General features: G+C 41.2%; 1 protein-coding gene across 1 annotated transcript in view; it reads left to right on the top strand.

Annotated features, from left to right (window-relative positions):
• Window positions 1-26385, top strand: part of PRIM2 (DNA primase subunit 2) — a 63926-nt gene that overhangs the window by 3881 nt on the left and 33660 nt on the right. The window contains 6 exon segments of the mRNA XM_081906231.1: window positions 2212-2380; window positions 2665-2768; window positions 4665-4744; window positions 6757-6877; window positions 12209-12304; window positions 13167-13304. Coding sequence (XP_081762357.1) covers window positions 2212-2380; window positions 2665-2768; window positions 4665-4744; window positions 6757-6877; window positions 12209-12304; window positions 13167-13304 — 708 coding nt within the window.

The following is a 26385-nucleotide window of genomic DNA, read 5'->3' as shown; positions in this document are numbered from 1 at the left end:
AGCATTCCCTCTCTCTTGCATGCTTGTTTTCACTTGCAGTAGTTACAGACATGGGCTTTTTTTTTTTAATGAGGTGGAGGGGTCCCTCCACTGGATCTTGAACCTGCCTGGCTGCTATCCATGAAGATAATGGATTCAATCCAGACAAATCCAATCCAAATGCTGGAAAGAGGATTTTTTCTTCCCCAGTGCAAGCAGTGGGACTGTGGATGTTGCAGAAGCCATACCACTCATACGTCTGGCTTCTCGCTTGCTTATCTAATTTCTGTACTGCCTAAGGCATAAAAAATATTGCTAAGCTGCCTACAAAAAACCGAAGCAACAACTTTCATGTTAAGCAATATTTTGTTTGACAGTTTAAACAAAATATTACAAAAATTCAGTTACCTATAAAAATGTTACATGAATACAACATATATTGTCATATTTTATTGGACTTATTTATATCCCGCCTTTTCCCCCTAACTGGACTCGAGGCGGCTTACAACTAAAATGGAAACAGCTAAAGACGCATAAAATTTGGATGCTGGAAAGGAGCAATGTCTCTGCAGCCTCTTTTAAGTGACTTCGGAGGACTCAAGCCCTTTAAGGAGATGTCAAAGGTGATACTCTTGGCTAATAATTAACATCCCCCCCCCTTCTCCCCGTCTCTCTCCGCACGCAAAAAGACAAGAAATCGGAGCACAAGCTTGCATTTTTTTCGGGTCGGGGAAAGGGCAGGCAGGAGAGAGAGACGGGGGGAAATGGTCACGGAACGCGGGCCGAATTGTGCCGGAAGTGACCATGCCACCCCCACATCTTCAGACGCCGGAGCTGTGGCGCTAGGAAACCGGACTTCGGTAGCTGCGCTTGGACTCTCGCGTTTGCTTTATCTCTACGGCTTTGGCCGAATAAGGGGTTGAAAGACAGGGTAGAGCGGCCTTCTCTTCGCTGGACGGAGATGTGCTCCTCCTACTTCCGGCCCCGGAAATGAAGGCCTAAAAAAAAAAGGCGGGGCGTCGCCGCCTCCATGGCAACCACGGGAAGCCGGCGGAAGGAGCCGAGCTCAGAGGGGCGGTGTCAGAACGAGCGGAAGAAGCGAGGCGGTGACGTCACGGCGGGGGGCGTGGCGAGCGTTACTTTTCGCGCGGGAAATTGGGTTCTGCAGATTGTTCATCTGAAGGGGCCGCGCGGTCAGTGGCAGGTGGCTTTGGAGGATCGGGTTTCTGGTATGTATGTGTGTGAGAGGATTATTTATCTCTTTCGCTCCCCTTCTTCGATTTTTTTTCCCGCCCAATGTCCCCAGGCCCCAACAGTTCACTCTTGAGCGCATTTACTCAGAAGTAAGCCTGGGATGTAGCTATTAATGATAAATTAACATGTGCTATTAAGGTAAGGCGGGGGATATGCAGGGGAAATGGTTTTGAGGAGATAGGGAAGTTGTTTGTAGAATTTGAACTGTTAAAACATAAAAGGGGTCAAACCATCGCAAGAAGTGTTGAATTTTTGGGAGGTCAAACCATCGCAATAAGTGTTGAAATTTTGTGAGGTTGGATTAGTTACAGTGGAATGGTATCGGGGGTGGGGTGCACGTTTTTATTCTTATTTATTTACGATTGTTACTTTTTCAAAATAAAAAAATAAAATTATAAAAAAGGAAGTAAGCCACATTGACTTCTTTGTGGGATTTTCTCTGAGGCAGGTATGCATAAGGACCGCAGTCTAAATCCAGTCCATGGTCCTCCTCCCTCCGATCTACAGTGGTACCTCGGGTTACATACGCTTCAGGTTACACAGGCTTCAGGTTACAGACTCCGCTAACCCAGAAATAGTGCTTCTGGTTAAGAACTTTGCTTCAGGATGAGAACAGAAATTGTGCACAGCAGGAGGCCCCATTAGCTAAAGTGGTGCTTCAGGTTAAGAACAGTTTCAGGTTAAGTACAGACCTTCGGAAAGAATTAAGTACTTAACCTGAGGTACTACTGTATATGTTAATCTTGCTTCCGCCTCTCCCACCACAACCTGCAATCTGTGCACGTGATGCAGCTAATACATCTTTAAAAAATGAATCTTGAAATTCTTCTGACTTTGTCTATAGACCTAAAATAAATAAAGTATTTTTTTAGTGTACCATTGGAATCTATGTTCTGAAGTGGGATTAACATTTGGACCAGCTTTTATTACTGTTTAGTTATATCCTAAACTGTTGTGATTCTGTTTGTCCTCTTACAGGTTTACAGGGAGAAAATGCAGTTTTCTGGAGGCAGCAGACGGAAGTTGTTGAAGGTGGTGGCTGATAGACAGGATCAATACCCTCTTAGCCTTCAGTTCTACCTGCAGCCTCCCACTGAAAATATATCTCTAATAGAATTTGAAAGTTTTGCTGTTGACAGACTCAAATGTGAGTAAACGTGTAGACTAGAACAATCCTTGAATTTTCAGAATGATTGATTATGTGTTTTCGTGAAAAAAATTATGTGACGCTTACTCACCCTCAACATTTTCAGAATCATAGAGTTAAGACATTAAAGAGTTATTTTCAGTATAGCTATGAGTTATACTTTTATGTAAGTTTGCTATAATAAGTTGAAAATTATTTTCCCCCAACCATTTTTCAGATATGTATTTTCAGACACATCTTAGATGTGCTACATTTCAAATCTGTCGTTGTCTTGTTCTTTGCAGTACTCAAAGTAGTAGAGAACTTGGGTGTCAGTTATGTGAAAGGTTCAGATGATTATAATAGAAAGCTGGCATCCGAAATTCGGGCTCTTAAATTTCCGTACAAGGTAAGTAAAACTGAATAAATAACACTGAGTATAAACTTCATATTTCTGTGTAGTTGTGGCCACTGGAAGAAATAATTTTAGAGATATAGTAGTGTTGGTAGATTAAAATGGTTGCACTAGGTCTTTCAGGGGCCCCTTGCCCATGACATGTATGATGGTGGTGATGATGATGATGATAATATTAATTACTATTATTTTATTATTTATGCCCTGCCCATCAGATTTGGTTTCCCTAGCCACTCTGGATAGCTTACAACACATAAAAAATTGTAAAACATTACACATAAAAAAATTCCTGATACAGGGTTGCCTTCAGATGTCTTCTAAAAGTCAGATAGTTGCTTATTTCCTTGACATCTGATGGGAGGGCATTCCACAGGGCAGGCACCACTACCGAGAAGACCCTCAGCCTGGTTCCCTGTAACCTCACTTCTTGCAGTGAGGGAACCACCAGAAGGCCCTCGGCGCTGGACCTCAGTGTCCAGGCTGAACGATGGGGGTGGAGATGCTCTTGATGTTCAGTATAGGCTTTCCTGTATAAAAGACCGCCAAAGGTGTCTAATAACTTGCATATAAAAAGTGATAACATAGAAAGAACATACCAAATAAAATGAAATGGGTAGAGTGACAGATAAAAACTGTCAGATGGAAAAAAGAAAATCAAATGTTGAAAAAGCCAGATAGTATCAAACAGATGAAATGCCTACTGAAATTCAAGTGACAAAGTACTACCAGAAAGGTGAAGGAATAAATCTTTCTGGGCAAAGCATTCCAAAGCTATGTCCCATAATGAAGAATGCATTGTATGCTTTCCTGTAATTTTGCATCTGGCCATGATTTTGTCCCTGATCAAGTTGATGGATCTTGGTTGGTAGTAAAAAACCCCAGCATAGATTCCGGAAGCCTGCAATGTGCCTACTACTGACCTGTAGAATTGCGGCAGCAATCCTTCTATGCCTGGATGTAAACTCAGTGGACTTAGTTCTAAGTAGATATGCATAAGATTGTGCTGCAAGTCTTTTATAAGTTAATTGTCAGAGCCACCCGTTTGGTCCCAGCTCACAAGAGACCCAACTCCGATCTGGTTTATTTACAGAAAGTCTTTATTGAAGATCATGGTTGCGTTTACATTCCATCTTTGTGACTCTACGTCTGTAACGTTAGACCGCCGAAGTCCCCTCTGAATCCGTACCGCCTCGGCACCAATTTAAGAGGCTTGTGCTGGACCACCTCTTCCTCTCCTTCCTTTTCCGCAGGGTCTTTCTGCCCCCCTGGGTTCCCCCTCGCCGGGACTCGCCCGAGGCTGAATCCTCTGACGCCTCTGCCCCCCTCCTTCTCGCTTTGGGGCTGGGCTCCTCCCCAGGGCTCTCCTCACTTCCGCGCGCCTCTACATTTGAACTTGGCGCGCGTACGTTGCTTCTGACCTTTCTCTCGACCGCTACACTGCTCCCGGTGCTGCTTTCCACCCCTTCCGGCTGAGCGCCCTGCTCCGATCTCCTTCCCCTGTCTCCTTCTTGCTCTGCTCCCTCTGACACACTGGTAACTCCACCCCCTTCACTCCGTTCCGGCTGAGAAGCCGGCTCCTGTGTCCAACTCCCACTGGGGTTTCTCCCTTCGCTCCCCTGCTCCTCACTGCTTCCCCCTTGGCCCCCCTTTGGTCTGACCAGGGGGGCCCCCTTTTGGGAGTCCTCTGACTCACTGGTCAGACTCATGGACGACCTTTGGGCATCGTCATCCTCCTCCTCATCTCTCTGGGATTCTTCCCCCTCGCTCTCTGTCTCCTCCCCCATCTGCTCTTCTCTCCCTGAAACCCTGACATTAATTATAATAAAGTATTTTTTGTGGTTGTTACAGTATATTATATGATTGTTCTTAACATGCTTTTTTGTAATTTAGGCTTTGGCTGAAGAGGATTATGATGCAAGAAGAAAAGATCACATTTCTCATTTCATATTGCGCCTTGCCTACTGCCAATCGTAGGTATTGTTTGTCCAGTTGCTGTTTAATTGCATGTAACAAACATCATGTTGTGGATTTTAAGATTTGAGAAAGTGTATTTTTAACCATTTGTTGATCCACATTCCAAGATCTTTTAGGATTAATCTTAATTGGGAAACACTGCCAATTTCAGAATGAAAATCATAATGGCCGAGTTGAAACATCCCATCCAATTATTGTTACAAATGATTCACAATGGTTTGGCATGTTGTCCAAATTAACAAGCTATAATTAAAACTATCACTTCATCTCCGGAGGCAGGTGCACCATGGAGAAGGGAGTAAGCTTAGGAACCTGAACTTTAAAAGACTGGAAGACCAAGCAGATAAGCAAATCCAAACCATGGTTTTCTTGTTCATTTGGAAGTTCACACCATGAGTTGGGTTCTAAATTATTGTTAGCGAAAGCCATGACTTGTTGAGCTGTCTGAATTGAGCCTGTTTCTCGGCATTGCTTGTGGGGAGAGGTAAGTGTAAATTGCAGTGTGTTAAAAAGGACATATATTTGTATAGTGTTGTGTGTGTGCCTTTTAAGGAAAAAAACAGCAACACAACTTATCAATAAAATAAACTTACCCGTTAATATGGTGTTACAATTAAATACTGAAAACTATTATAAAGAGGGAGGCATTCAGACTTCTTAAAGAGACTCTTTCTAGGAAACGGGTAACCATTTCCAGTTTAATCAGTGACCATCTAGGTCTTTTAAGATGCAAGTTTATTATATTTCAATTGATGTTAGCTGCATTAGCCTTGGACTTTTCTGCAAAAGTTTGAAGTCTTTATTTAAAAGCATTAAAATGATCTTTATTTTAAAAGCCACATATACTGTCTCATCCTGTGTCAACTTGGTGGGGTAACTTTGGACATTATTTTTCAGTGAATCTGGTGGCATGATGGCAATGAAAAATAAAGCTGGATTTTAGTAGTCCAATAGTGCCACCAAGAGGCAAAAGCTTGCATTGTCACTGCTTTTATTCACAAATATTTTCCAGGGTTTTTCTCTCCCCCGCCCCTCACTATTTTCCAGTTTTCTAAACGGTACAGTTCTCAACATATCAAAGTTGGCATGAGCCAAGGGCATCTGAACAACAGGAGAGCTGAGAAGAGAAGCGTTGCTGATGTCTTTTTATCTCTATTATCTCTTATCTCTTGGCTCTGTCAGAACACATTGCCCTCTTACGTTTTTCAGAACCCATGGAGTCCTTGCTAAATTTTCACACACGCTGCTTAAACACCCCCCCTCTCAACCCAGACACAGCTATGCAGTATTTTTTCTGCTGCCACCATTGATGCAGGAATAACAGCAGTACTTCCTTCCTTCCTAGAACAGAATTTTAGTGGTGGGTGGACACTGGTGCCACTTTTGAATAGGAACAAACCATATAACCTTGGTGGTTGCTGCTGTATTAATTTACCCAAATTGTGTGCGCATTCTTTCTCTCTATATATATTCAGTATATATGAATATGCTATTTAAAAGCTGCACCAGCACCCAACCAGTGTAGCAATGGTTAACCCAGGGGTCCATTGTGGAAGTCAGTGAGCAGTAATGCAGCTGGGTCAGGCTAGTGAGGAACTCTCATGAACATCCATGGATCCCTCAGCCAGTGCCTGACCTGGCCAACCATTGCCACAAGACTTTTTAATAAACACACACACTCTGCCACCATTCTAAATGAACATGCACCTGGATATTCTCAAATGTTGTAGGAGCCACTCATTATGGAGTGGAAGAGACTCCTTTTGTCCAGGTAGAAGAACGTAAGAGAAGCAAATAGCATAATAAAGAGCAATGAAAACTATTTCCTTAAAAATAAATTATATAGGAAATGCTGATCCAGAAGTAGAAACTGGAATGTTGTAGGAAGATTTCAGGTTACATTTTTGTTCATTTGACTTTCAAAGGAAAACTATGTAGAGAACTGTGGTTATGTGTTTTTAAAAAATAACTAAGCATATTTCAGCATGTGTTTCATGTTCCATCGCAGGGAGGAGCTTAGGCGGTGGTTTATCCAGCAAGAAATGGATCTTTTCCGCTACAGATTCACTCAGCTAAGTGGAGAATTGACTAAAAAGTTCCTTGAAAATGTCAGCTTGTCATATGATGTTGTAAGTTTTACAACTTTGAATTACAGTGTATGTGGTAGTATTGCAATGCTTAATATCTGAATGGAAGACTGAACAAAATTTGTAATCTCTCTCCTGCGTCCCGTCCCCCGCCATTCCCTTTTGACCATAATTCATGTTTGGGCTGCTGTGCTTGTTAGTAGAAAGCCACTTGGTCTGCAGCCATACCTCATAATCTTCTATTGCTTTTCTGAGGATCTTGAGTATGGTTCTTCCTGGTACGACAGCAGGAAAGATGTGACTATGTAGTACGCGGACCAAATGCTATAGAGCTGTCCAAATCCATATTCTAGCTCTGAGTTTTACAAATTGATGTTCCCTCTGTGAAGATGCATCCCAAACAGATTGACTCATTTCTACGGGCAAGCGATGCACACTGACAACAGCTTTATCTGGGGTTTTTGAATTTTCTAGATGTATTTTTCTTAAGATGTAATGCTCTCACTGAAAAATCTGCGCTAATAGGCGACACCTATGAAGGGAATGGTAGAGATGATATACCTAATTCATAATCTTAACCTGTGAAGGGAATGATAGAGATGATGCACCTAATTAATTAATTTTACTGATTAGTGTGTGTACCACATTGACAGGCTGCCATCATTTTACAGGAGTGATGGGTGTCTTGGAGATAGTTTAGATTAGGGGTGGGGACCTCTGGCCTTATGGACTTGACTGGATTCCAGCTTCCAGCATCTCCAGCCATCATGACCAGTGGTCAAGAGTTGATGGCAGTTTGGAGTGGCAGATGAAGATGATGGACTATGCGGAGTTAGCCAAATTGACTGTTAGGATCCGGAACCAGGGCGACCAGAAATTCCAAAGAGAATGGAGTAAATTTATTGAGTATTTGAAAGGTCAATGTAAAAATGCGAAGACTGAAATAAATCTTGTAACGTAATGTAAAAATGGTATCTGACTATGGACAAAAAGGGACTTGATATAAATAGAAAGACAGAAACTGACAGTTAAAATACACATACAATTTACTAGAAATTGGAAAACCAGTTGAAGGGATGGAGGGAAGTCATGAGCTTGGTGGAGCAAATGTATTTGATATGTATGTGAAAAGTTACTATATTTTGTGTTTTAAAAATAAAACCAATAAAAAATTATTATTTTTTTAAAAATAGTTGATGGCAGTTGGGTCCAGCCATATTGCACAGCTTGTACTCAGTGAGGAGAGAGCTTATCCACAAGCCCCAGTTGGGATGTCACACTAAGCCAAACCTTGGCTTAGCTCAGCGTGGCACGATAGCAAAAAAGGACTGGGGAGGAGCAAAGTGGCTGCAGCCTGTATGGTCATGTATTAGCACCAGGCCACGGTTTGTCTTAGTGTGATGTGTGAATTAGCCCAGTGTACGCTAACACCTGATCCTTGCATACTAAGGGTGAGATTCAGCTCATGTGTCCTATCAGTGGAAGCCTGAACAAGGACTTCAGCTTGTTCAGTGGGGCTCCTCTTCCTGTAAGCCCAATTGGTTCAGGGTGTGTGTCAGCAGAGCCCGCAGAGCAGCATGCAGGGAGACTGATAGAATGGTCAACAAAGCAAGCCGTCGAATTCCTCCCCAAGTAGAAATCACCCCCCCAAAAGCACTTGAGAAAGGTTTTGTGAAGGGGATGGGTTAAAATGAAGTTTGAGGTCAGTTTGGCTGACAAAAGTTGCTACAGAATTGTACAAGAAAATGGTGAAGGCTAACAAGATCTGTACAAAGGTTTCTCTCTGGTTATACTTGTATTTCTTAAGGAAAGGTTAACCCTCCCAACAGCAACCAACCCAATAAACAATATGTGAGAGCCTTCAGTTCAAATCCTTTGAGAAATGGCAGAATACATTTTTTTAAAGAAACCCTCTGGGGTAGTAGAAACCGTGTTGCGGTCTATCTTTTTGAGTTGCAGCACTCATCCTGGGAAGCTGGAACAGTATTTGCAGTATCGCTGTTTCCAGAGCAACCCAGACAAGGTGCTCTCTAAGGGCCTACCCGGACTTAAGTAAGAAATGGAGGGAAAATGGGCCCCTTTCACTCAACAGAAGAGAGACTAATTCCCCCTCTGTTTTTACCAGACAATGGGGAAGGGATCCTTCCCATTTTCTAACCTTTCTTTTAAACTTTTTAGAGACTTGTTCAAGAAAGGTTAGAAAAGGGGAAGGAAGCCACCAAGCCTAAATGCACAAGGTGTCAAAGGGTTATTTTGCTCCTTTTTCAACCTTTTTCCCAATCCACTTTCAGTTTCTAGAAGTGCTTCAGAGTGTTTCAGCACTCCAGGAAGGCTGTTGGATGCTTGTGGAATTACTGACCCTAGACCATTAACTAGACTTAAAAAACATTATTTTTGTTGTTGTTAAACATGGATACTTCTTTTTATTTTTAAAACTTTTGCAGTTGTGATTGTAGCCAGTGAAAATGGCAAGGTACAGTACAATTGAAGTTTATAGTTCTGTTGGTACTAATATTGTTTCTGAGATATTATTGACTGGATGTCTTCCATAAGGCAGTCTACTGCTTGAATTTTAGTGACTCCTGAATTTGTATTTAAATACACCTGTATTATACGCGCGTGCACACACACACAATTTTATTTTGTTGAGAGTACATTGCAGTGCGCTATCGAGGGAGGAAAAATGGTGTCCTGGAATAGTCAGATGGAGGAGCTAATGCTCTACAATGCAGTTACTGGCCGGCTGTGCCAAAAAATAAGGGTGGGTAGCAGAAGTCAGTAAAGTTCAGTTTTTCCCCAGGTAGCTGCTCTTTGATTTTGTTGTGATTTTCAACAAAAAGTCTTTGGAGAGGTTTGTTAAGTAGTGCAAATGGCAGTGCTTCAGTTTCCTGTTTTTATCACTGAATAGTTCTGAAAAGAGCAGGCATCTTTCATTTTATTTCACTTCCAAGCCTTTCTAATTGAGCAGTAGAGGGATATAAGTGCACACTGATAATTCAGCATCTCAGTGAATGGAATGTTCTTGACTTTCTGTGAAAGCAACAAAAGGGTAACTGTGCTTTGACAGCAGTTAATTAAAAGCTTAAAGTGCCTGGTATCTCCTGTGCTTTGATTTGCCTAGCTGAAGCATGACTTCTAACCTATTTGAATTCCAGTAGTTGGATCAAAACCACTTGGTTTTTATGATGGAGGGGTTTTTTTGCTTTTGTTTTGGAGATTAGTGTCTACACAATACATTTCTAAAAAAGGCAGGTGTTAGTATTCACTTCCAGCAATTCAGTGGGAACTTGAGCTAGAAAACCTTATTTTCAGCAAGATGCCCTACCCATATTTTTTTGGCCAGGTGGTGCAGACAGGTTGGGCAAGCCCAGCCAGAGGCATAGAAAAGGAGTTGCCTTAACCCTCTTGTGGTGAACCAGTTCCCGGCCCAGAAACAGAATTTGGTTCTATTGATTCCCTTGGGAATCTTCTCTATTGGTTTTGGAAAGCACGTAAGTACAAATAAGTAATGTAAATGTCTGACATGAAAACATAGGCCAGAAAACCAAAGAAGAAAAGCGTTTGATCTTAATAATAATAATAATAATAAAAATAAATAAATAAATAAATAAATAAATAAATACCCTGCCCATCTGGCTGGGTTTCCCCAGCCACTCTGCACAGCTTACAGCATATCTTGAAGATGGAGTCCAGGTAAAAAAGAATCACACAGAATCACAAAATTGTAAGTTGGAAGGGACCCAAAAACTGGTCCTGCTCCCTGCAATGCAAAAATCCTACCCGCATCTCTGCCCTGCATGGGCTTAAGCTACCAACCTTCTGGAAGCAATCTTAGTGGTCTAGGTTTTGCAATGCTTCATCTTATCTTTATTACTCTCTGCTGACTAAGCAAGGGCCATAAGATTCATTAAGGGCCATTGGACTTCACTTTTTAATTCATCAGCAGTGGCAGTTGCAACCTGCCCAGCATCCTGCAGCCATGTCTTCATTCGCTTTTGGCTTGTTTCTCTTAAAAAGCAAGCAAACAGGCAGGGCTTGAAAGGAGTGACAATCACCTTCCCCTTGTTTGCCACCCGCTGCAGCCCAATACGCAGCTTCATTTGTGAGCTGCCTAGCAACCTTCCATTTGAACTCTGCTCACCAACAGTGGTGGCTGCTAGCACGCCATTCCTCTCGGGGCTCCTCTCTGTAAGCATTCACCAACCCCCAGTGAATTTTAAAGGATGGGGAAAATAAATGTTAATTAGAAGGAAGACGAATGATAAAGAGTAATAGTGACAGTTGTCCAAGCAGCCCTAGAAATGTCATGGGCAATAAAGAGAGGCCCTGAAGTACTATAATTAACATCCCCATTGAATGATGGTGAGAAATGTCTAATCCTAGATTAATGGTTTAGTAGTAGTCTGCACCAATTAGTTGATTTAAGCTTGCAGCCCTACAAAAATGGAAATGTGATTAGAAAACAAAATTATGAGTTTGATTACAAGAATTGTTATTAGGATTTTAGACACCAGGTTCTTGAAATTTGTTGGTACATTTAAAAAGAAAGTTGGTGTCCATGCTAGTTTCTTTTTTTCTTTGGAAAGAGTTTCATTTCAAAATAACTTATCCAACTATCAAGATGCTATAGAAGGCAGTTTAAAACTAGTATCGATGGTCAGGCAATGCTTGAGTGAAAAGCTGAGTTTTAATAAATGATGGAAACCTCACCTGCAGGTATTGGCGGTGGGGGTGAGGGGAATTTATTCCACGAAAAAAAGATGCCATTGTACAGAATGTTCACCTCTGTGCTATCACAATGTAGAGTTCCTTAGGCTGCAGCACAGTCAACAGAGTATCGCCTGAAGATCTTAAACATATCTTCTCATGATGTTGGGTTGGTTGAAGTGATTTTGGGGTGATGGCAGGACTGCTAATTGTGGAATATCCAGGAGCCTTGGAAAACAGCTATGGAAGAACTTCTAAAGGCCTTCCTTATGCGGCTCTATTCCATTCCAGCTTGCTTAATGGTGCATAAGGCTCCTTATTGTAAAACCATGGGAACCATGGGAAGGTAGACTCCGTTTCTGCTTTTACTACTCAAAGGCTTAGTTTTGAGGATGGAGGATGTTGAAGGGGGGAGGGAAATAGAACACAACTTCTTAATGCTAGTTCCATTTTTGTTTCTTAACACTTCATAGTTCATTTACCTAATTCAAATAGTTACTACCTCATTCGGATGAGTCTTCCTTTGTCATTCTTTTGTATTCCATTTCCTTTATTAGTACAGCTGAGTTCCACATTTTTGCAAGGCTTAGCTTAGATGTCTCATTTATTTTAACATTGTAACATTATGTTTTCAGTGATTTTCAAAGTCAATGACTTTTGTTTTAGATTCCAAAATCCGAAAAGGTGAACATTGGAGAGAAGCTGCGAAACTCAACTCCTGGTTTGGGTGGCGTTAAAATAGAAGAGTTTGTCTTTTATAAGGTAAGTGAGCAGGCTGAGGTGGTGGCAGCATTTTGTATAAATCAAAAAATCTGTACAGTGGTACCTCGGGTTAAGAACTTAATTCGTTCTTAACCTGAAACTGTTCTTAACCTGAGGTACCACTTTAGCTAATGGGGCCGCCGCGCCGTCGTGCGATTTCTGTTCTCATCCTGAAGCAAAGTTTTCAACCCCAAGTACTATTTCTGGGTTAGCGGAGTCTGTAACCTGAAGCGTCTGTAACCCAAGGTACCACTATATTTTCATTCTCATAACCTCAATTTCCCAACCCATTTGGGCGAATAGTGTTACTACTTCATTTTCTAATTGCTTCTGCCTACAGTTCTTATGTATATGACTTGCCTTAAAGGAAATGATTTGCCAATGTATATAGTAATCCTACACTGCAAATATCTATGCAGTTAAGCAGATGATGTATTTCCCTGGGTGGAAGTTGGGTAAAACAAATACTGGGCTGCATTCGACTACGCTGTTCTCTTAGTAGAAGCTGGCACAAGGGTTCCTCCTAATGCAATGAGTCTTTCCTCCTGTGCCCCTCGTACTTCCCTCAGATCCACTCTAGAGGCTTGAGAGAACTTCCAGAACAACATGTGGATCGGGAGGAAGAAGGCAAGCAATCTCCTTAGTGCTAAGTTGAATTCCACCCATTATACCCAGAAGGAAAGTAATTTCTGTGAAATGATTGCTAAAGAAATCTTCCCAAATTTAGACTTGGAAGCACTGTTGTTTCACCTTAGGCTTCTGAGGACCAGTGAGTGTGCTCAGAAAAAAAAATAGAGGTGTTTATCAAAAATGGCCTAGCCTGTCCCTTTCAGAGAATACACCTGCCATTTCTGTCTTTCAGGTTCCTTTCTGTGATGCTGTGGATTTAGTCCGTGTGAGAAAAGTTTACCTGCATGGCGGCTATGCCTATGTACCTCAGCAAGATTTTGTTACCATTGTTCTGAACAATTACAGAACCAAACTGTCAAAAGCCCTGGCAGTAAGTATTTTTCTTCCTAATTTGCTCTGTGTTTTACACTCCCTTTTCGGTTTTCATTTTTATAAATGGTAACATTCCATTCAGCCTGCGAAAGGTGATTGGGATAGGGCATGGGGATTTGTCTTTCAGGATTTGAGAAGTACTTCAACTGCTTCGGCTTTATCTTTTTTCTTTTTTTTAAAAGCTTCTTATTCTCATTATGTAAGACTTCACCTTACTGTACATTGTAAAATTGGAGCCTTTCTGCTTGAGATGGCATTAGTAATACACAGTGGTTTTATACGGCAGTTCTTATTGACAAGCAGTTTTCCGCTCGCTCCATTTCAGCAAATTTCAGAATAATATTAGGAAGAGGTAGAGGAACAGGGGCAGAAATATATATTTTTTATATTGTAATTTTATTCTGTGAACCACCCTGAGACTCGCAGGTATAGGGCGGTATACAAATTTAATAAATAACAATACAGTGGTACTTCGGGTTACAGAAACCTCGGGTTGCAGGTACTTCAGGTTACAGACTCCGCTAACCCGGAAGTAGTATCTCGGGTTTAGAACGGAAATCACGTGGCGGTGGTGGGAGGCCCCATTAGCTAAAGTGGTACCTCAGGTTAAGAACAGTTTCAGGTTAAGAACGGTCCTCCGAAACGAATTAAGTTCTTAACCTGAGGTACCAATGTAATACTAAATAGTGATGCTTGTTTTTCAACTTGCTTGCTATTCAGTCAGCTGTATTACTCTTAGAGACAGAGTGAATATTGTTGCTTGGGGAAAGATTTGTTGCCAACACACTCTTAAAAACAAAAAAAAATCCGTATAGTTCTCATCTGGACAAGTCACTTTAGTGCTGCTGATGCAGCTGTTTGACTTTATCCCCAGAGGCTCATTCCATCGTCTCTCGAGACAGACGGATGCCAACAACAACTTATTAATGCAATCCTGAAATGTAGTGTCCAGAACTTCAAACCAAGGTTGGAGTGATGCTGAGTATAACTGTTTTTTGTGTGTGTCTTGAAAACATGGTTGTTACTACAAGTAAAAAAAATGAAATCTGCTATTTCTGTGACACATCAGTGTTGACTCTTGCTTAGTTTGCCATTCTCAAAAGTGTTGGCTATCTGGTCATTAATTCTGTAATCTTCATGTAGGAGAGAGTTGCAGTCCACAGTTTGTCCAGAGTTTTCATTTTGCCATTATCCTAGTTGTCCAATTTTCAGCTGGTCCTTCCCATCTTTCTATCATCTGCAAATTTGACTGCTTCTGTCTTTTTTTAAGTGCAGTTTTTCAAGCCATCATATATTAATGATTGCTAGCATTTAACCTTTAAAAAAGTAGTTTCTGCAGCTTAGCCACTTTCTTGCTTGTTCATCATGTATTAATAGCTTTTAAAAAAGAAATTCCAAACACTGTAAGAAGTAGGTGAGATAGTTTCTGAAACATAAGGAGCTATAGTGGAAAGTTCAAATCAATATAACGGTTCTCCTGTGTCTGCATTAATGGAAGTGGCTTTGAAGAGGATCTTATTCTTTGTTTCTCTGCTCATGGCCAAGGTTTCTTTGTGCTTCAGAATTAACTCGTTCCTTCAGGCATAAGACTTGATGTTTTTTACAGCGCTAGTGTATCACAGCGACTTAAAAGGCTGAGATGTGAACTGGGAAGGTTTTTACAAGGTTATTTGTACAGATAACATGCAAATGGTTTGGGTCCGTTGGTGCTGCTGCACAGATAGCATTTCCACTGACCCCTCCAGTTTTTGTTAAATAGCACCATTCTGCTCCAGCTTATTTTGTGATCAAACTGAATTACCTTTCTTCAGTGTTGCATTACCTGTTTGGGGGAGGTCTGTTGCTTGGTGGTAGAGCATCTACTCAGTAAGCAAGTAAGCAGGAGGCCCCAAGTTCAGTCCTCTGAATTTCCTTCTAGGTTTGTGTATGTTCCCAGCCTGAAACCTTGGAGAGCTGTTGCTAGTCAGTGTTGAGAATATGGCGATAGATGGACCAGTGGTCTGATTTGGTGTAAGACAGCTTCTTAGGTTCCTAATAAAAAGACTAGCATTGCTATTTTATTTATAGCTGGAAGCTTCTTGCTGCGCATACCATTGCTCTGCTTGACACATGACTGCCCCAAAACACAACAGATTTTATACAAATGGCCTACTTGTGATGAGAAGACATCAGCAGATCCTAGTTGCTAGGAGACAGCAGAACACTGAAATAGCTTCTTCCGTACTTGTAAAGGTTTGTTGGGTTTTTTTTTTTGCAGTTTTGTATAATAAAACTGTTCTTGGAGACTACAGAAATCTTTATGAACTTTCACTTTAAGATTTTGCAGCGTAACCTGCAATCATTATTTTGAATGTTTATTTATTTAGGTTTGGGAAACATTCCACGGTAGCTGAAGTTTGGATAGTTTGGTTTTAAAGTTGCTTTTATCAGATGCAACTAAATGCGGATAAACTCCAATTAAGAAGCTTTTTAATATATTGATAAAACGATTGCTCAGTGTGCTAAACTGAGGCCACAGGGTGCTATGTGTTTCTGACCACCAAGCCTATGCTACAAAAGGTAAAGGTAAAGGACCCCTGGACGGTTAAGTCCAGTCAAAAGTGTTAAGTTCTGAGTGAACATAGCAGACGACACAGCGATTCTTCAAACAGCTCTTGTTTATTCACAGGCCAGAACTGAACTGAACTGAAGGGTTCAGCCAGCCTGCTTATATAGACCTCCACTACAACACAACAGTAACCACTTTCTGTAACTATCCAATCAATGAATGTCACTTTCAATCCCTTATTTGCATATGTGGACCTGAGTGAAAACTATCTACAGTATCCCCCTGCTGGCCCAGGGTGAGAACTTCAGTACATAACAAAAGGTGACTATGGGGTTGCGGCGCTCATTTCACTTTCAGGCCAAGGGAGCCTGTGTTTGTCCACAGACAAATTTCAGGGTCATGTGACCAGCATGACTAAACCGCTTCTGGCGCAACCATGATAATGCACCATGCAGACTAAGTGTGAAGGGATATTTTAAATTCATGGGTCCACAGTTCTGCTCACCACAGCTGAAATTACAAGTTCTCTGGCCATCTTCTGTGGAGTGTGGCCAGCTGCAGGGGAGGAGTTTTCCTACAGTTGAGAAGAAGCCTTAAACCAAAGAGGTTTTAGCACCTCTTTTGCTGTTGGGGGCACTTGGAGCACCTGTTCAGTGCAGAGCCAAATCAAGAACCAAATCTTCTTCCCCATTGCACTCTGACTTGGGCTGGGGAGAGGAAGGTGCGATGACTTGACTTCATGCTTGCTGGTGTTTGCCCTCCCTGGAGGGGTGAGCAGAGGCCTGTTTCCACATTACGTGAAATGGAATCTTGCCTTCCCTTTCCCAAGCATGGAGATGGGGAGGATAGCAGAAAGTTGTCCTGCACCTAATGCTGCATTTTGGAGGTACAGTGGAAGGTCAGGAACAAGAATTGGGTCATGGGGAAAGGTGGCATAGTCATGGAAAGCATAGGTTTTTTGGGGAGGGGCACCAAAGTCTTGGGTAAACCCCTGGTGAAAATCCATAGTTAAGCTGGGCTCTGATTCAAAAAGTTGTTGAAATACTATTTTGAAAAGGTCTTTTTCAGGATCAGAAATCATATCTAGGGGTTGTCGTAAGTTGTACAGATCTGTTCTGGTACCATAGCTTTCCTAGTCCCTCAAAGGTATTGTTGTTTTTGTTGGCATCCGTCAATGTCTCGAGAGGCAAGAAAAAGAAGTTCAAGAAAACACTTCCCACTTCTTTCTAGATACACTGCCCAATCTGACCTTGCATTTATTTACACCATTGCTCTACATATTTACATTGGCAGATAATTTGAAGTATTGGGCGAAGTGGGCAGGAAGGGCAAGGTTGGGTCTCTCATGCCCGGAACAGTGAAAGACCCCTTTCCTTTCTCATTGGGATCTTGAAGATAAGACAATATCTTTGTTTTAAGAATGGGTGTGTATCATCCACAGGGAGGGACAGTTACCACTGGTTAACATGTATGTGTTCATTCCAGAAAGCTTCATAGCCTGCATTATGCAAAAATATTTTGATGTATAATATATACTTCTAGAATGTTTGGGTTTAAATTCCAGAATAGATTTCAGTTTGGTTGGCACTCTCGCTTCCTGATGATAACATGGAACTGGGAGCTGATTAACTCATTGAGTGGTTGTTCTGATCCATCCAGACAAAGTGATTCAAAAGTCTCTGGATGAGCTCCATTACGCAAGCAGAGCAGGTGTCTGTTCAGTGGGGCTTCTCTTTCTTCTCTACTTTGCAGCTTCAGTTTCCCTGCCCCACCTTCTAAAAAATAAATGTGCTCTGGAAGGTTGGAGACCCATCCAGAACAGACTTTGAGGGCGTGTGATGGGGCTGGAGATATTGACAAGTGTATTTCTGTTGCGCCTGTAGGGATCAGATGGGATTACCATGAGGAATTATAAAATATACATCAAGCCATCGTGTCCACGATGAAGACATTGTGTTGACTCGGTTTGATATGTTGATGATAATTTCTGATTAAATCCCATAAGATTCTACATTCATGCCCTTTTGATGCCCTTTTGCCTCTACTGCCCATTTCTCTCTCCTCACATGTCACGTACACAGCAGTACACAGCCCAGTTGCTTCGCCAGGCAGGCATCTTGGGCCATAAAGATAGTGGGCAAGCTTCTTTGAAGTAGGTTCTTATATATTAATGGTAGGATGTTAATCTTAGAGCCAGGAAACAGATCTCACATTAAGGGGATAATGGTCACTGTCCTCCTGGCCATCCTTCTTATCATGTGTACTGATTGTTTATGACCTCCGAGGTTGCCAGATGCTCTTCTTTGTAGTTCTCATCTTATTTACCCCAAAATATATGCATGTTAATTAGTGTTGTAGTGTAACTTTTTCCCCACGTGGGGTTTGATGAAATGCTCAGAGGAAATATGATTGGTTCTTATGAGCACTGTGTAAAAGATTCTTTTGCTAATAAAATGGCCTGGTGAGGGGTGTGGTTTACGCACTTTCTCCAAGAGCCTTGCTGGTCAAAGCCTCGTGTCTTGTTTTTAATCAGGGTCCAATCCTTCCTTTACTTTGCGAACGCAACAGCGCCAAGTGGGAAGGCATCAGCCTTCTAGCTTTGGAGCTTAGAGGTGGAAATGCTACATATGGAACCATGCTTCTTTACACCTTTTGGTCATGGATTCACCTTTCCTCCACTACTCAAATCTGTAAACACCATTTTTCATGTAGCTCCTAGCAGTAATTTCTGTTTGGGAATGAGAGAGGGAGTATGCAATTTGATACAGATGGTGTTCAATAATATTTGATCACCTGAAGTTTCAAACTGTGAAGAAGAAGGCTTTGTGTTGTGGCATTAATATCAGAAAATTATGATTAATGAAGGTCTTGTCACTTGAGATTCGTTTCAGGTATTGAGTTTTGAGTGTTAACCCAAAGTAATTCACTGTAACATAAATGGATGATTTTTATAATATGCATATACAAGGTTAGTAAGGTAATAACTTTGACAGTGCAGTATAAAACATGATTAAAATGACTTTGTCCTCTGGATGCTTCGTGCTGAAGTGCAGCAGAAAAGTGCTTTCATTTTAGTATAATTTCGTTTAATGCCTTTCTATTATTTCTGTGCCATTTATTATTTTTTCCCCATTTGTGATACTACAGAGCAGTTAGAAGATGTCTTGCATTGCTTGTGAGTTCAAGGTACTTGCAATATTTTCCTGAAATATTTTTTAACAGTTTCAGTCACTGCGCAGTGAAGTGCATAAATATTATTTCTTGCAAGGCCATTGTCTGAGGTAGGCTTCTGCCAGTGAATAAGTCAAAACAAAGTCAAAATAGGTTTAGAGGAGAATTGTTGTTTTTACAGAGAAGGCGCTCAAAGATGGACCGAAATTACACATAAGCATTTGTGGTCATTTCTACCCAGACTTTCCCCTTCTCCTGGATTCCTTCACTTGGAACCAGCTGTGGTTCTGGCCCACATCTGGAAATTATGGGTGGCCCTCCCCTCTGATTGAGAGTGCTTTAAGTACAATCTGCATATTCATAATTCAGGCTGTTGTGTCTCTGATGCCTTATCGCTTTGTGTTGAACTCCAGTAAGGTTTTAGTGTGCTGTCTTTCACATAGTGATGCTGTTAGAATCCAGTAGAAGTGAGAATCAATTGCATGCTGGCTGGGAATGTATGGGAATTGTTTGAAGGAAAGTAATGTTTATCTCATTATGGTGTGTTTTGAGTTTCAAGGGTTTGGCCCAGGAACTCAAGTAGACCGAGAATCCCACAAGTTTATCTTCATCACCGCCGTGAACCGAGAATTCAGGGCTTATATGGATCCCTGTAGTATTTCAGTGCATAGGAATTGAGCTGGAAAATGGAAGGTATAGTTTCATTTGATCTTGATTGCTAGCTATAGTATATCAGTTTGCATTTACTTCTCCTGGCAGATGACAGCATGCAATTAGCCTTAATGATACATTAATAAAGCTGATGTATATTTTGCTCTCGGAGGCTTAGTTTGGTTAGAATCAAGTATACGCTTCCAGAGTTAACGCTAAATACATTACTTCTGGTAAATGAGCCACCATAGCCACTAGAGGGCTCTGAGAATTTGTGTCCTGGACTTTTTACACTTATCTATCCATCTACTGTGGGTTAAGCCACAGAGCCTAGGACTTGCCGATCAGAAGGTTGGCGGTTCAAATCCCCGCGACGGGGTGAGCTCCCGTTACTCGGTCCCTGCTCCTGCCAACCTAGCAGTTTGAAAACACATCAAAGTGCAAGTAAATAAATAGGTACCGCTCCAGCGGGAAGGTAAATGGCGTTTCTGTGCGCTGTTCTGGTTCACCAGAAGCAGCTTAGTCATGCTGGCCACATGACCCAGAAGCTGTACACCGGCTCCCTCGGCCAATAAAGCGAGATGAGCGCCGCGACCCCAGAGTCAGTCACGACTGGACCTAATTGTCAGGGGTCCCATCTAATATCTGAAACTGGCATTGGTTGCCAGATGTGATTGCCGCCCCCCCTGCCCCCGCTCTCCTATCCCAATACTAGTAAACTCACAATTTCATCCTTCTTCAGCATCCTGTACATTTCTTTTCAGGGGACTTCTCTCCTATGGCAACCCCTTTAGTTTCCACAAGGCATGGAGAAGGGATGGATCCCTCCAATCCTCTTCTACCAGCTCACTCACTTGCCTGTGTGCAATTCTTTGATGCCAGTGAGTGCATAAATACAAGGCCAGTTTTGTGACCTTATTGGTGTTGCATATTTCTTTAAGTTTTATCAGAGATACTGATGCATCTCTCACTCTTATTTCAAAATTTACCTGTTAGCAAATATGGGATAAGTAATAGGTCTCCTGGTACTAGATTTTTGCTAAAGTGAAAAGGTGGTTTATTTTAAGATTCATGCACATGCAACCAATTCCTTCTGGTGCCAAGCCCCTACTCAGGGACGCTTACAGCCATTGAAATTGAATACAATACAATAAAATATATTGAAATACATATATAAATATATTAAAATGCAATGCATTTAAAAATCAAAGATGAAGATCAGATAAAATGACCTTCACACACACAAAAAAATCAGCAGTATTTTATCTCCTGTGCTGCAGCAGTAGAAATGGTGCTTTATGTCTTTTGTAAAACACACATTCAAGTTGCTGAAGCACAGCCTTTTGTGACATCCTAAAGGCTGCAACCATATGTTCTAGATTCTCATTGCCTTCGGGCTTCCCATCCCTCGCCCTCCTGGTGGTTAAAGAGCTAATATAGCAATGATGGGGTGTTTCAGATATTTTGTTGGACTATAGGCACAAGAAACAACTAAGAAGAAGCTGTAACAAATATGTTCCCCAGAACTGTTGTATAAACAAGCCATCTGTTGTGCACAAACGTATTCCAATTCCAATGGATTCATTTGAGTTAACCATCTATTTTTAACTGGTAAAAATGTTCACAGATGGCAAGTTGTTAAAAAGGACAAAGTACTTTTGTTTGCCGCATAACTCTTCGGGCTTTTTTATTGTCTCAGTTATAGCTTCGTACTGGTTCAGTTTCAAAATCTGAACTTAGTGGTAAAGTTTTGACGATTTACTGAAGTGAAACCACTGAAAGAAGGGGTCGGAACTGGAGTTGTGGGGAGGGGGTTGCCATAACGTCGCGGCAATATACATAGGCACTTCATTATTTTTCATTTCAAGGTAAGATAGAAAAGTTAGAAGGAAAATAAACACTCCATGCAGGGATAGTAAAAGTGGTGCCCTGTAGATGTTGTAGTGGGAATCTTGTTAGTGGAACAGACTCTCATGAGAGGTGGTGGACTCTCCTTCCTGAGAGGTTTTTAAGCAGAGGTTGGATGGTCATTTGTCATGGATGCTTTAGCTGAGATTCCTGCATTGCAGGGGGTTGGACTAGATGACCCTGGGGGTCCCTTCCAACTCTTAAGTTTCTATGATTCTAACACTCAGCCAACATGGCCAATGACGATGGAGTTCAACATTTGGAGGGCAGCACATTTGCTATAAAAGCATGTCTAAAGTGGGGGGGGGGGGACTTTGTTTGGGGTTATATTAAGATGTGCTTTGACATTCTGAGAAGCAGGAACATGTAATTCCCAAAGGGTAAAATCAAGCAAAAATAGCCCTTAGAGTTCTGGGTGGAAGGTTCTAGATCCCTTTGTACCAATCTTTAGAAGACTTTGTGAACTAGGCAATATTCACACTTGGTATAAATGTGTCACTATGAAAAGAGTGTCTTGTTAGGGAAGAAACACATTTTAGCATTAATTCATACATCTTGAATAATTCATACAACTTGAAAATAAAAAGAGCAGTTCAGTGTTTCAGTTTTCCTATAGTGTTAGTTTGCTTTGGTTTCAAAAGCGGAGATTAATTACCATCCTGAATAGCAAAAGAGGCTCTTGTTAAGTACCACAAACAAAAATCCATCAAATGTTCAAAATAGACCCGTTGAAATTTATAAACCTAAGATAGCCATGTTCCTTAATTTCGGTGGATTTACTCTGAGTAAGGCAGAAAACTGTATACAAGCCTGCACCTACTTACCTGGAAGTAAGCTGATTGAACTAAATAGGACTTAAAGTAGGTGTATATAGGATTGTGTTGTAAAATTGGCTATTGAATGTCTTCAGGCCCCTCAGCCACACAATACTTTTTGAGCTTGTAGTAAGTAGCCTGCTACTTGTGCCATTCCACAAATTGGTTTTAGGGAAATGGTCTTTTATTCAAGGCTCTGCAGCAATAACTTTGATGAGGTTCTAGAATCTAGAGGCTCATCACAGTTACTGCTGCTGCTACAACTTCCTTTGTCTATCTGCAGTAGCTCTCAATTTCAAAACTTTTTCTCCCCTTGCCATTATCTCTTCAACTTTTCCAAGATCATGTTCCTTAGGTTAATTTTGCAATTGCTTCTAGCATACAGATATTATTAAAATCCTGACATGAAACTGTCAGTTAAGCACCTTTCAAGAGAGATCAAAGAGAGCAGGTAAATGGCTTTGTGAAATGAAACCAGAATTCTTATATTGTGGGGGGGGGGGGACTATTTTCTTTAGCCAAGTCAATTTTGTTCTAAATCATACTCTGCTTAAAGAATTGATGTTTGTACACTTTTATATCATCCTATTTCCATTCTAATGTCATGTAAATGGAAGTACCTTGGTTATATTTTACACTACATTGGTTCAGTGATTTACTAGTGCTTTGTGTATTTGATGTTACTGAATGCAAAAAAAAAAATATATTAGAGCCAATATGGGAGGTGTGCAAGTGATTTCTCCTCTCATTTTCAAGGCTTTCCTATTATTGAGAAACAGCCATGCTATTGAAAGAGGCTTTATAGAAGGCTTTGTATGTAATATTGCACGAGTGGATTCTGCTACTTAAAGCTTTACTGCTTGAGAGCTACTTTGTTCTAAAGGTGAACCTGCAGCATAGCAATTTTAAAACGTTAAATTAATTTCTGTTTTGCAGCATGCCTCTGTTCCTCCTGCCCCCACTTCCTCCTCTAACCTTAGTTATGCAGAATGACAATGAGAAGCATATTTTCAATTTTGTTAAGTTTCTTTATTACTAGATGCAAACTATTACTGGGAAGAGAAGCTTTACTTGTCTGCCAGAACTCAGTGGCTGATCTGCTGTTGGTTCAGTAACGTAAACTTAGGGATATAAACTGGCTTCTTCATCCCATCATTGAAGATTGTATTATGTGCATATGGGTAGAGTGGCTGTCAACCAAAGTGTACCTTTAATGGTATGCAAAGACCGGGGTTGGGTATCCACAGAGCTTTTGACTCCATTTTGCCTAGCAGTGACTCTTTGCACCGTACTGTGAAAGCTATTAGGAAATTTCATTATAGTTTCAAAAATAGTTTGTCAAGTGGTACATGGAGTTCCTGTTAGGGGCTTTTCTTTAAAAAGGCAGAAAATATCTCTGTGCAGTCCCTTGGACTATTAGTACAGTGATAACCTCGGGTTACATACGCTTTAGGTTACATACGCTTCAGGTTACAGACTCTGCTAACGCAGAAATAGTACCTTGGGTTAAGAACTTTGCTTCAGGATGAGAACAGAAATCGTGCTCCGGCAGCGCGGCGGCAGCAGGAGGCCCCATTAGCTAAAGTGGTGCTTCAGGTTAAGAACAGTTTCAGGTTAAGAACGGACCTCCGGAATGAATTAAGTACTTAACCCAAGGTACCACTGTAGTTGTTCTTGCCTTGTATTTGCTGGATGCTGATCTGGGAATCCAGGTCTCTGCTGAACAACAAAAACAAGTATTTTTCACTCGGTCTGGGAATTCTTTACTTGAGGTAGTTGCTTGAATTAGACTGCAGGCCTGAATATTCCCAATAGGTGAGAAATCTCTCCTGATTTTGCAATGGAGTGATGTGTCCCATTGGATTTCTCTTAAGAGTGCTGCCAACATACAATCTCTCTCAAGTCTCCCGGGTGTGGTATAAACATTCCATTTATTCCTTTTGCCTGGACATTTCTCAATATCCATGTTTTCATGTAACAGTGAAGCATGATTTAACACTGTCAGAATAACCCCAAGTGTTTAACTCTCCTCCTCCCCGTTGCCTGGAGGAAGACTTAGGCAGAGTGGCTTTGTGTCATGTCTAGCCCACATGGAGTCTTCAGATGATGAACCAGGCACCCTATAGGTTGGAGACCTTGAAGCAGGCAGCGTTCCCTGGAACCGGTGCTGAGGATCCCTTGCAGGGGGAGACCTGCTAAAGAACCCTTGGAGCTGTCCGGGCTGAAAAGTTACAACATCTAACATACCCAGATTCTTCGCAAAGGTCATGAGTAAGGGGTTGTTGTGAGTTAACAATCTCTGAAAGTCCTTCACTACCGTAGCTGTGGTTTAAGTATAGTCTAGGAGGCAAACGTATCCTGAACCGCCTGGTTGATGGAAACAACACAGGTTTCTGGCTCCTTGTTCTCCCTCCTTTCTATGTTGTACAGTGGTACCTCAGGTTACAGACATTTCAGGTTACAGGCGCTTCAGGTTACAGACTCCACTAACCCAGAAATAGTACCTCGGGTTAAGAACTTTGAGAATAGAAATCGCGCGGTGGGAGGCCTCATTAGCTAAAGTGGTACCTGAGGTTAAGAACGGACCTCCAGAACAAATTAAGTTCTTAACCCGATGTACCACTGTACCTTGTCTGAGCTCCCTGTCATACTGACCTTGGACTGTTTGTCTCTGGATCACACTTTAGAGCTAGACTGATTCTCCATGCTTGAACATGGTTTGTTTTGATGGTGCTGCACCTGTAACCCTGCCCTGTTTGGTGAGTGTTTTGCTAAGAGGCTTAAACCTCCTTAGGATTTGGGGTTCTAGCCTCTCAGGAGACTCACTGGAGCATGATACTTGGTTTAAAACAAACTCAAGTGTTCATAGTAAGCCAGCTTATAAAAACGAGTTTGTTTTAAATCAGGATCCCTGGTTGGTTCAAATGCAACAGTAAATTGGGATTCTGTAAAAGTGAAATTAAACTCTGACTTTCTCCTAGGTTGTGTGGGAGGGGGGAATGTGTGACCCCCCCCAATGCTTCTCTCAGGCTCATATAGGCATGCCTATGCAGTGCTAAACCCTGGTTTGGTGTTACATGTGAATGTAGCCATTGTCTCTTGTATTTCCCCCTGTATTTTAACTTGACTATTTCGGAGGTTTCTAGACACTCAAATTAAAAGGACTTTATGGAGTGGCTAGAGAATGTTTTAAATAATATTTTGAAGGCTGCCATCATATGCACCTTTGTGGGACTTCTGAGTAAATAGGCATAGGATTGTGCTGCACAGTTTGCATGGACACGACTGGGTTACGGTAAATTACTTAGTAAAGACTTTGCAAATATCAAAAGTACACATCTGCTATACTGTAACGAGTGACTTAATTTCTTTGGATCAGTGATATAAGATGTTATAAAACCAATAATCTTTTAATGTTCCTCATGACAAATTACTCTAATGTCTATTCTAAATATCTCTTTTCTGGTGTTTAATTTAAAAAGTCCATTCCTTGAAGCAGATTATAAATGAAATTAAGAGGACTGGCAATCCTTGTCTTTTCTGGCCTTTTTAAAAAATATATACAAGAGAAATGGCCTTATTGCATCCTACTGCAAAGAGACAAATTACTTACTGGGTTGTAATAATCATTTCTTGAACTATATCAAGTGAGTTAGCACCTTGGTTAGTCTCATAACTTACGCACAGAGACAGAATTAATTCTGTGATTTCCAAGAATATGTCTAATTTGTAGCTCTAGCATAATTTAAGCTTACCTTTCTATGTGAGGGAACTTTTTAGGTCTAGAAAGTTGAAATAAATGGCTCTTGGCTTTGTTCTTCAGACTGTTTAGCAAGCTCTTTTTATTCAACACTGGTACAGTGGGTTTTCAGTCATCAGGAAAAAATGATTTAAGATCTCTGACATGTTTGGAAGATCTTTTTATTGTCATGCTTATGGAAAATGTGAATATGAAGCTGTACAAAAATTGTGTACCTTTTGTTTGT

This window comes from Podarcis melisellensis, assembly GCF_964234715.1.
Source record: "Podarcis melisellensis genome assembly, chromosome: 3".
Taxonomy (NCBI): domain Eukaryota; kingdom Metazoa; phylum Chordata; class Lepidosauria; order Squamata; family Lacertidae; genus Podarcis; species Podarcis melisellensis.
This window is presented reverse-complemented; position numbering and strand designations above follow the sequence as displayed.